Source organism: Chiloscyllium plagiosum, unplaced genomic scaffold (assembly GCF_037043375.1).
Source record: "Chiloscyllium plagiosum isolate Xiang-an unplaced genomic scaffold, Cpla_swu_hap1 HiC_scaffold_18, whole genome shotgun sequence".
Classification (NCBI taxonomy): Eukaryota; Metazoa; Chordata; class Chondrichthyes; order Orectolobiformes; family Hemiscylliidae; genus Chiloscyllium; species Chiloscyllium plagiosum.
The window spans coordinates 45046903-45059073 of NW_028270156.1; the positions used below are offsets into that span (position 1 = coordinate 45046903).

Genomic DNA, 12171 nt, shown 5'->3' on the forward strand with positions numbered 1-12171 from the left:
AATCTGAAACAGGATAACTGCATTCGTGCCATACATTTTGCTAATTTGTTTGATTTGGTTAATAGTACACATATAATGAATGACAGTGTTTCAAATGTAATTTGTGACAAGATTCTCCTAGCTTTTATAATGAAATGTAGAGCCTAAAGAAACATAATGGATGCATTTTGACAGCAATTTAGATTTTGCTTTATCCATTGATAATGCAGAATTTTATTTAATATAACTACTCCTGTAAATACTGTAGATGCCACACTGATTATGTGATTCTAATAAGTATAGGAGTAGATTCAGGATATAAATATAAGGATGATTTCATTTGATGTTTTCTCCTGAGTTTTTTTAAGAGCATTTCCTTTTATTATTAGAATTTTGAGTATAAGAATACAAGAAAAGGAACAAAAGTACGCCATTTAGGTCCATGAGAATGTTTCACTATGAAGAGCATGGCTAATCTTTGGCCTCAGCTCCACATTCCAGCTCTATTCTCGTTTGTCTTGGTTCCTTTAGAGTGAGTAAGTTGACTGATCTCGGCCTTACACATACTCAGACTGAGCAGCTAAAAACATCTATGGCAGAAAATTCCAAAGACTCTCAACCCTCCGAGTAAAGGCATTTCTCCTTTACTCAAATCATGAAAAACTCATCCTGAAATTATGTGTACTCTGTACAGCTCTTTTTGTGTCACTGTGCATTTGAGTCACACTGGGATTCAATGAATGGAGCTTTTCTTAATTTTTGGAAAAAAAAAAATCGATCTACTCTAAATTTCTGTGATGAATGCAATTATAATCCACTTTTTTTTAAAAACTGTATCCTTAACACAGATAATGTTGAATTTGTATGCAAGGATTCCAAGTATGTGCAGCATACTTATGATCTCACATAGCTACTGTGGCTTTGCTAATACTGTTCTTAACAATCAAGTTGAAAAACATGAATCTAAATTAAAAAGCTTTTCAATAACTATTAGGGATATCCAAAACAACCATTATTACAGGAGCAAGAAACGTTATGGAAAATGCATGTACCTTTGTTCTATCTTCTGAAGATGTAAATGTGTATCCAAACTAAACCAATAACATTTTATATTCATATAGTGCCTTTAATGAAATAAGCACCTCAAGCTGTGACAGAGGAACATTATTGTAAATAATGACACTGAATCTCAAGGAGATAATCGGTCAAAGAATCAAAACTTTAATCAAAGAGGTGGGTTTGAAGGAGCAGCGTAAGGGAGACAACAAAGAGAGTCTGAAATGTGTGGGGAAGGAATTCCAGAGTTTAGGACCTTGGCAACAGAATACATGGCCACTAATGGTGAAGTGATTACAATTGGGAATGCTCTAGAAACCAGAATTAGACAAATACAACCTTCTTAACAGGTTGTAGGAATGGAGAAGATTGCAGAGATAGGGAGCAACAAGGCAAAAAGAGACTTCTAAAAACAAAATGTTACTTGATCAGATGTCAATGTCGTTAACAAGCACAGGGGTAATAGGAATATGACTTGATACGACTTAGAACAAGGTCAGCAGGGTGCTGGATGGCTTTAAGAAGCTGGTGTGTGATGGAGAAAGGCAATTGCAGTTATCTTTGCATTCTCTGGAATAATTCTGGAATAATGAGCTGCTTTAGTAGATGAATGCAGGATCTGATAGTACTTTGCTTTCAGCGAAACCTAGCAGTGGATACCAGATCAGTTGTCCACCATATCCTTTTAAGACTGTGTTTCTTGTACTTGAGAGTGAAAAGGAGGTTAGTCTTATATTCTTATAGTACCAGGTGGATGGCTAGGGTGAAAAAGCAATGGTTTTAATTGGGACTTGGGCATCAAAAATGCAAGTGAGGGTACAATTGAGCAAATCCATAGCTGCAGAAATTTTCTGGCAAAGGGGGGCTAGATATTTGGGATTTTGAAAGTGCAGTTCAAAACGAATAAGGTTTTTTCCAAGGGCAGACACAGAAATTTGGGTCATGAGGGTAGGGAGTTGAGGGTGTAGAGTAGACAGAAATTATTAGATATGGCCTATTCTATAATTCATATTACAAGACTAGTAAAACCAGATGGGATGGCAAAGTCATAGGGGTGGCCACGAAAATGGGATGAGCAATTTTACGTAAGAGGAAGAGACTGATGAAGGGCAGATAACTCAGAAGAGAGCATGATGATATGCAATATAGCTTGAAATAATCAAGGATGAGGAGTTGCAGAGGCTGAGAAAAGAAAGGATTGATAATAGCTTATTGAGAACACTTTTATAGTGCCTAGGACAGCTAGAACATAGAACATAGAAAAGTACAGCACAGAACAGGTCCTTTGGCCCACGATGTTATGCCGAAATTTAATCCTATTGTAAAATATAGTAACTTAACCTACACACCCCTCAACTCATTGCTATCCATGTGCATATCCATCAGTCGCTTAAATGTCCCCAATGAGTCTGCTTCCACCACCAGAGCTGGCAACGCATTCCATGCAATGACAACTCTCTGCGTAAAGAATCTACCTCTGACCTCTCCTTTATACCTTCCTCCTAATATCTTCAACTATGACTTCTCATACCAGTCAATCCTGCCCTGGGGAAACGTCTCTGGCTATTGACTCTATCTATTCCTCTCATTATTTTGTGCACTTCGACCAGGTCTCCTCTCTTCCTCCTTCTCTCCAGAGAGAAAAGTCCGAGCTTATTCAACCTTTCTTAAGTTAGCCCTCCAGTCCTGACAGCATCCTGGTAAACCTTCTTTGCACCCTCTCCAAAGCCTCTGTATCTTTCCTATAGTAGGATGACCAGAAATGGACACAATATTCCAAGTGTGGTCTCACCAGGGATTTGTAGAGCTGCAGCAAAACCTCGTGGCTCTTGAACTCGATCCCCCTGTTAATGAAAGCCATAACACTATATGCTTTCTTAACAACCCTATCCACTTGGGTGGTAACTTTGAGGGATCTATGTACTTGCATACCCAGATCCCTCTGTTCCTCCACACTGCCAAGAATCAACGATTTTGAATATGGAGTAACATGAGATAGTCAATGGAAGAGAAACTGTCAGATGTATAGGAAATCAGATAAAGCTGTAATCTGGTGATAAGCATCATACTGCCATTGTGATGGTTTTGATGGGGGCATAGGATGAAAGGTATAACCAGGTTTCATTTCAGGCAAAGGTATCAGCAACTCTCAGCCAGGTTTCCATTGAGGCCATGATATCAATGAATCAACTACCACTATTTCGTGATGGGAGGAAGCTTGTTCACAAGGGAGCCAACATTATGTTGGGAGAGATGAGAAGAGCTATTGACAGCTGATCTACCAGCAGAGTTCACAGAATCAACTGGGAAGTGTGAGTTGGAGATTGGCAAGATTGTTCTCCATTGGGGATAACAAGTTTGGCAAGAGGATGGGGCAATTGTGTTTGCTGCTTGTAGCAAGATAGATTTGAGTGCCTTAATGAGGTCTTTTGTAAATGCAAGAGAGGCGCAGAGAGAAGGGCTTATGGAAGATAGACTCCAGTTTGAGATAGTGGCAAGAAAGCAGAAGGATCAAGGAATACGAAACAGGAGAATAGAGAATTCTGAAGGCAGAGAACTTGAGAGGGAAAAATAAAAAGAGGACACAACAATTGTCAAGGGGGTCCAGTATGGAGAAAAGAAGTTAAAAAAGAACAACAGTGGAAACAGAATGATGGGCTCACGTCCAGAGTCAAAATGCTTACGCAAATAGACTCCAAGAAAGTTCAAAGGTCTGATTAAATAAAAGTTAAATGGTCCAAAAGCTGACATTGAATAGGAAATAGGAAAAAGATAGGACATAATAAGCACTGTCCTTTGTTTGTGAAATCAGCCTCTAACATATTATAGAGGAGGTTTGTGAACAGAATAAGAATGGCTGCAATATGTCTCATTATGATGTTAGCACTACATTAACACCCTTTTCCCCTTACAATATTAAAGTTTTACAGGTATATAGAAGGATTTCAAGGATAAGAAACTCCAAAGCTTAAACAAGCTATGGTAGCAACCCGTAAACACAACATGGAAAAAATTTATTTGAAGCAGCAGGAACATCATAAAAATGAATTCCCTGCAAGATCAAAGTATTAAACATCTCAATGGAAATTCTGATGAACAACTTATGTGGGAAACAGTGGGCATGTTTCAATCTTAAAACAAACTCTACTTTGGACAGCTATATTTTATGATGACTTTAAGGGCTCAAATTGTATTAGTGCATAACATCTTTGTCCAAGTTAGATACTTGAAATGTCAATGAAATTTAAGTTTTACAATGTTAGAGGTAACACCTCTCCAACTCATTTTCCAGCTTTAAAACATTCCTTAATATCTATGTCTTTTACCAAACCTTTGGTTCCTGTGAAACACCTTGTGATGTCTCTTCATTGGATAAATTAGCCCTTTAAAATTTTATTGCAACTTTTTAAAAACAAAACGTTGTTTTAACAAATCCATACGAGCATTTTAAGACTAAAGATTATGTTTTAGTTCTGCATAATTGTTCTCTTTATCCACAGAACTCTATCAAGGTAGTGGCACTGGATTTAAGATGCCTTCTCTGCTGTAAGGACTAATGATGCTTCTTGATTTTTGCACTCATTGAAACTTAAACTTCAATCCTACATTTTGAATATTTTCACTGTTTATCTGCCAACCTAATTACTAAATTTTCTGCCTGTTATTCTAGTTCCCTTCTTTGCATTACTTCACTCTCTCCAGTTAATCATCAAGTAATTTTGGTTATTCATTTTTTAAATTTGAATGATTTATTGTCACTTGCATTTTACAATGAATAATACAGTAAAATACAATAAAAAAAACTTCAATGGTTGCCACAATCTGGCAACATTTTCATTAAGAAATTGGTTTAGAACTACTTTAAGAAGAAAAACAATAAAAAGATACAAATTAAAGAGAATCTATCTTCATTCTGCTGCCTTCACCATGAGCCCTGAGTCGGCTCACCAGTGACACCGCTGCCATCACCTCTGCTCCACTGCCTTGCTGCCACCTGCGCTGGATACATCAAAGTAGGAGTCACCACTCTTTAGGCGCCATCCCTTTGCTGCTGGGCCCACCTTGCTGAGTCCCATGCTGAATCCACACTCACCTCACAACCTGGAATCCCAGACTCTGCGACTGCCACCTTGCTGATAACCAGGAGTCCCCGCTCCTGGCCGACTGCGGCCACAACTAGGAGTCCCCGGCTCCCTGCTCTGGGCATACCACATTGCTACTATGTCGTACTTTTCATTTCCCAATAGATTTTATCTCTAATACCTTGTTAAGTAGATAATTTCAAATATTTATCATTTGAATGAAGAATTATACTTGACATACATCTTTTTAAAAATATACTTTCCCCAATTTAAATGTAGATTTGTTTCTTCCAATGCTACTTGCAAACTGAGCATCTTCCTTTGCTTTTGAGAAGAAGTCATCCTTTGCTACTACCTAATGTTTGTTTTTGGAAATATTGAACATAAAAGATTTCTTCCCTTGCAGAATAAAATATGGGGCAGCTTCCCTCTGCCATCTAGAAGGTTTGGAGCTGGCAGAGAATTTAGTTGGGTAGGATTTCTGCCTCCATAAAGATCTACAGCATGGAAAAGGCATTTCAGAGCTGGTCAAAACCAATCACCTAACCATGCATCTCAAATAAGCTCATGTTGAAAACACTGTGGATGGCTTCCCTGGCTTGCCACCAACTGAGATGAAGGGTTTAGCTTGAAATGTTCATTCTCCTGTTCTTCGGATGCTGCCTGATCTGCTGTGCTTTTCCAGCGCCACACTTTAACATCAACTGAGATCCTTACATGGGAAACAAATACCCAATGAAGGGCTTCCATCTGTTTCCCGGTATTAAACCTGGGCAGGGAGGTTTTATTGTCACATGGAAAGCAGGCCAAGTCAATTTGAGCAGATTGTTTGAGGTATCCTGGAAGCAGGTGGTGGGAGTGTCTGTTGTTCAAAGGCACTTTATTGTCCGAACATTAAGATGGCGCGTGGACGTCTCATCAAGCTACCCTGCCAGCACTCCTCCGCTATGAAACTTGCGTGCAGGGATCCAACAAAAATCTGAACTTTGACTGGGTGTCTTTCCTCCTGAGGGTGTGCTGTGCAAAAGAGCTGACCATCTCCAAATGACTCCTGATCATGTGGAAATCCTGCCAACCGTTCAATTACCTGAATGGCACAAAAACCAGTGGGTCTTCCGAAGACCTGGCAATACAGATCTCTTACCAGCTCCTTAATATTCCATTTGTGCAGCACTGTATCACTCTACATAGCTCCTTCTGATGGTTGTGAACAGATGCACAGAGGTGTTTAATATTCTTTTACATAGATTAAATGGCTGACATTTACTTGCACTTGTACAACCTCTACATTTGATTACAAAACCCAAGTCTTGTCATTTCAGGATAGTGGAATTATCCTTTTGTTTCCTGAAAGAACATGATTGAAAAACACATTGTAGACCAGGATCGGGCTGAAATTAAATGGTGCTCTTAATTTCTGGCAATTTCAGCTTTTTTACATATTCAAATTTATGGTTTCATGTAAATTCAATAAGTAGCAGAGACCAACTTACTTTTGTGCAGTTTCATGATGGTATATGCCATAGCAGCAAGAACTCTTTCCCCCTCCAGAATGTAGATGTCCCATAACCGCAGTGTGAGCGTAAATGGTGTCTGTTTAACAATTTTTAAACAATCAATATTAACAGTAATACATCTGTCTCTTTTAAAAACACAGAATGCATAAAATATCAATGTAAACAGTTCCCAATCAGAAACTTCTGGCATGCTGTTCGTTTGAACATTTCTATCACAATGACTAGGAAGAGCGAGATACACATTATTTATAAAACAAGTGTGCTTTGGTACGAAGTGAACATAAATTCCATGCAGCTTGTTACACTGTCACACCCAAACTTAATGCTCAATCCTAATACTTGAATTAGTTTTTGATATTTCATGATTTTTCATATATGGAATAATAAGTCTCCATGAGCTTCTCTGACATTTTCCATTGTTGAATTTTGTTGGATACACTGGCCTGGATATTATGCAGCTTTGTATTCCACTACCCCAGGCTAAAATGGTGTTCAGGAGACCACTCATTCACAGCCATTTTATGCTCACTAATTCGCTCAGGTAAGACTTCCACCCCCATCTGGTGGAAGAGGCTTTAGAGAATTGCCAACCAATTAACCAACTTTCTTCACTAGATTCACAAAATTTATGCTTGCCCATTTCCTTCCTCTCTCCTCACCATCCAAGGTACCAGACACACCTTTTAGGTGAAGCAGCGATTTACCTGTACTTCATTCAATCTCGCCTACTATATTTACTGCTTACAAAGCAGTCTTCTTTAACACTGGGGAAATGAAACATGGACTGGGTGATCACTTTGTGGAATACCTACATTCTGTCCATAAAAATGACCCTGAGCTTTAAGTTGCCTGTCACTTCAAAACATCTCCTTATTCCCATGCCAACATTTCTGTCTTAGGCATGTTGCAGTGCTCCAGTGAAGTTCAGCCTAAGTTGGAGGAACAATACTACATCTTCCACTTGGGACCATACAGCCTCAGGACTCAACGATTTTAACAATTTTAGAGGACAAATCCTCCTTCCATGTCTATTATCCACCCCATTTGCCCCAGGTCATTTCAGTACATGGGTTGCTTTTAGCATATCTGACCCATTTTAATCTACTTGTAACCCCCGTTATCATTCATCTAGCTTTTCTTCCTTCCCAATTTACTATTACCAATCTTTTTGTCTGCCTACCTTCTTTTCTCTTTGGGTTCCATCTCCATCTATCTGCTCACTCCTTTATTTCAATTCCCCCCCACCCATCGCCAGTCATCAGCATAAATATCATCTTTTCCAAGCTGCTGAGTTTCTACAACAATTTCTGTTTTATTTGTTTCAGATGTTCAGCATCTGCTGTTCTTTGTTTTACTGTCACAAAATTTCCTCATAGTTGAGGTAAATCACACAGCTGTAGAGTTCAAAGTTTAATAATTTGCTCTTGCAGGCTTCCAGTTTGCTTTTTCCATTATACTTTTCCCTCAATTTACTCATTGTACTCCTTCCATATTTCAAAGCATTACTTACCCTTTCTATGAAACACTGCAAGAACCATTTTGTGGTGTATATTCCTGTAGACATCTGCTCTTTGTCCTATACAGTGGAATCACAAATATAATTTCAAGTATCAGTCAATCTTTTATGCTGTTATTTCTTGTTGGGTCAGTCAGACAGCAATTTAAAATTTCTAAATTTACTGACCAAACAACTTGTTTGTTTTAAGGGGAAAGAGGAAAATCTTAACACTAAACTTTGAAATCATTAAAATGTAAATATAACTCTGGAAAATGGTCCATAATGGTACAATGCCACCAACTGATAATGTGTAGCATGTGTCATGAACTGTTTTAATGAGAACCTCTGATGAAAGTAGTTACCACAATTATTGGACTCGACATATTGAACTACACATATTTACTGAAATTGCGAAAATTCCACGTAAAGTTGTTTTGTCACTAGAAGTTGGTGCCTGGTTAGCCATGACTCAACAACTTTTCTTATACAATCTTATGTTCTTCACCTCATTAATTATGGCAAATGAACTCCCAGGTACCTTTCTCAGAAATCAAATAGCTGGAGAGGCAGAGAGATTTGCCACTGTGGAACCTTCCAGTGTTTACACTGCTAGCCCCATATTTAAAACCCAACTATATATGCAGCAAGCTAGGAACTCAACTTTGCTATGTGGTTCTTCATTAATTTCACAGAGGAAGAGGGAAGGAAAGCTTGATCCCTGCCTCAGACAGTCCTTGGTAGATGGTGGTGGGAAGGACATACAGTCATTTTTCCTGCTGATTGCCACAGGGGGTTAGATCACCAGACCAAGCCATACTGGATGCAAATTGCAGTACGGGTCAGTGTTGTACCAAGTATAGAAGAACATCTAGCAGTGCAAGATGATGTCTTTCTGCACTCTGAAAGGATAAATGCCACTATCACCTCTCTGCTATCTTCCACCCAAAGGGCCACCATTCATTCCAACATTATCACTGTACATATCTCTCATCAAGACACATGCATTTCAACTCTCACTATTGCATGGAACATGTCCACTCAAGGGCTTTCTCAACTCAATCTCCCAAATTACTAATTCACCCTGTCCTCTGCATTTCCTGCTCACTCACTAGGGACACCTCACCACGTCAGTATCAGCTGCTCTTTTATCCAGTTCCACTATATTCAATCCCTTCCGTTGTCTTATTGAAGAAAAAGTAGGCTACTGTCACAACTGGTATCTCCACAGCACCCTGACTGACCTATCCATAATTCTTGAACTGGTTGTAATTAGCTGAAGGGCTGACCTTGGCCCAATTTGCTGCATTTACATGATCCCTGTAAAGAGGTCAGATGCATCTGACTGACAGGACAGGAATCAGTTGAAAGTCTATATCTTCCATATCCTTTTCCAAAGTAAATACTGATACAAAATACTCATTTAGTATCTCCCCCATTTTCTGCGGCTCCACACAAAGGTCACCTTGCAGGTCTTTGAGGGGCCCTATTCTCTCTCTAGTTACCCTTTTGTCTTTAATGTATTTGTAAAAACTCGTTGGATTCTCCTTAATTCTATTTGCCAAAGCTATCTCATGTCCCCTTTTTGCCCTCCTGATTTCCCTCTTAAATATACTCCTACTTTATACTCTTTCAAGGATTCACTCGATCTATCCGGTCTATACCTGACATATGCTTCCTTCTTTTTCCTAACCAAACCCTCAATTTCTTTAGTCATCCAGCATTCCCTATACCTACCAGCCTTCCCTTTCATCCTGACAGGAATATACTTTTTCTGGATTCTCGTTATCTCATTTCTGAAGGCTTCCCATTTTCCAGCCGTCCCTTTACCTGCGAACATCTGCCCCCAATCAGCTTTTGAAAGTTCTTGCCTAATGCCGTCAAAATTGGCCTTTCTCCAATTTAGTTCTTCAACTTTTAGATCTGGTCTATCCTTTTCCATCATTATTTTAAATCTAATAGAATTATGGTCGCTGGCCCCAAAGCCCTCCCCCACTGACACCTCAGTCACCTGCCCAGCCTTATTTCCCAAGAGTAGGTCAAGTGTTGCACCTTCTCTAGTAGGTACATCCACATACTGAATCAGAAAATTGTCTTGTATACACTTATCAAATTCCTCTCCATCTAAACTCTTAACACTATGGCAGTCCCAGTTGATGTTTGGAAAGTTAAAATTCCCTACCATAACCACCCTATTATTCTTACAGATAGCTGAGATCTCCTTACAAGTTTGTTTCTCAATTTCCCTCTGACTATTAGGGGGTCTATAATACAATCCCAATAAGGTGATCATCCCTTTCTTATTTCTCAGTTACAACCAAATAATTTCCCTGGATGTATTTCTGGGAATATCCTCCCTCATCACAGCTCCCTTATCAAAAATAGCAGCCCCCCCCCCCCCCCCTTTGCCTCCCTTTCTATCCTTCCTGTAGCATTTGTATCCTGGGCCATGTTTCTATGGCTATGATATCCCGGTCACTTGTTCCTAACCATGCCTTGAGTTCATCTGCCTTCCCTATTAGACCCCTTGCATTGAAATAAATGCAGTTTAGTTTATTAGTCCTACCTTGTCCCTGCCTGCCCTGACTGTTTGACTCGCTTCTGTTCTCAACTGTACCAGTCTCAGATTGATCTCTTTCCTCACTATCTCCCTGGGTCCCACTCCCCCACCTTACTAGTTTAAATCCTCCCGAGCAGCTTCAGCAAATGTCCCTGCCAGTAATTACTCCCCTTCCAGACTTTATAGAGGTTTACAAAATTATGAGGGACATGGATAGGGTAAATAGGCAAAGTGTTTTCCCTGGGGTCGGGGAGTCCAGAACTAGAGGGCATAGGTTTAGGGTGAGAGGGGAATGATATAAGAGAGACCTATGGGGCAACTTTTTCACACAGAGGTTGGTACATGTATGGAAGGAGCTGCCAGAGGAAGTGGTGGAGGCTGGAACAATTGCAACATTTAAGAGGCATTTGAATGGGTATATGAAGGGTTTGGAAGGACATGGGCCCGGATGCTGGCCGGTGGGACTAGATTGAGTTGGGATATCTGGTCGGCATGGAAGGGTCTGTTTCCATGCTGTACATCTCTATGACTCTATGATGCCTTGACTGACTGTGACAGGCTGTCGGCTCTCTTCATCCCATAAAGTACTTTCCCCCATGACTTTCATATATTTGCTTGAAGTACATGCAAACACATGTATGTGCTAGCACATACAATCAGTTTTGATATAATGTGATAGTTTTGCTCTCGTGTGACCTCGCATTATAAGAAAATTGCACAATAGCTGTGCCATTTAAACTAACGGGGCTGGCATTGTGTAATAACAAACTCGTGTTGAAGAAACACACATTATAGCAGGTGTGACTTAGCACAGTGCTTCACAGTGAACATTTCCAGCCCATTGTCTGTTCAGCACACCCCACCATGACCAGCTGCCTACCCCTCTATCTGCCCTAAAAATCAATGTGTGACAAAGAAGCTGACAGACTGTAACTCAGCACCAAAAACCGATTCCATAGCATACACAATATGGCTAGCAACCCACAAGTCTGTGAGTGTGAATAAGAAAACCATAGACAGGGACTGGGACCCTCCAAGTAAGTACAAAGTGAGTGAGAACTAAGAAAACAAACTAAGAAGCATAAGATGCTTCCTTTGCAGATGCATGAAAACCGTGTGTGACCCTGGTCACAAAGTAAATGGACAGAAACATGCAAGTAATTTGTGTCCCTGAGCTCCAAATTAAAATGTTAAGAGGCTGAAGTGGTGTCTGAATTGGTCTGAGAGTAGACATGATGATGTGGTAAGGTTGGGGTTTTGTCGATGCTGGCATGCACAGACAGAGTTGAGTAGAATAGTGGTCATAAAACAAGCAGGGACATTATTGTGAAGCAGCTGTTGGATGATGGGCAGGACAAATATATGACAAGCTGCAGCTGTCAGATATCTGTTCTGATTTACCTGTCAGGAATTTGCAATCTCTCATTTCTATTTCGTTTCTCAAGGGAACATAGCAGAGGAGGTGGTGTATAAATAAGGTGA

General features: G+C 39.8%; 1 protein-coding gene across 5 annotated transcripts in view; it reads right to left on the reverse strand.

Moving 5' to 3' along the window:
* LOC122557824 (uncharacterized) overlaps positions 1–12171 on the reverse strand; it is a 272621-nt gene that overhangs the window by 56739 nt on the left and 203711 nt on the right. For all 5 annotated transcript variants that reach the window (XM_087996567.1, XM_043705913.2, XM_087996568.1 and 2 more), the window contains 2 exons: positions 8145–8210; positions 6611–6710 (listed from right to left, as the gene is read on the reverse strand). In XM_087996567.1, the coding sequence (XP_087852693.1) occupies positions 6611–6710; positions 8145–8210 (166 nt within the window). The remainder of the gene's footprint in view (positions 1–6610; positions 6711–8144; positions 8211–12171) is intronic.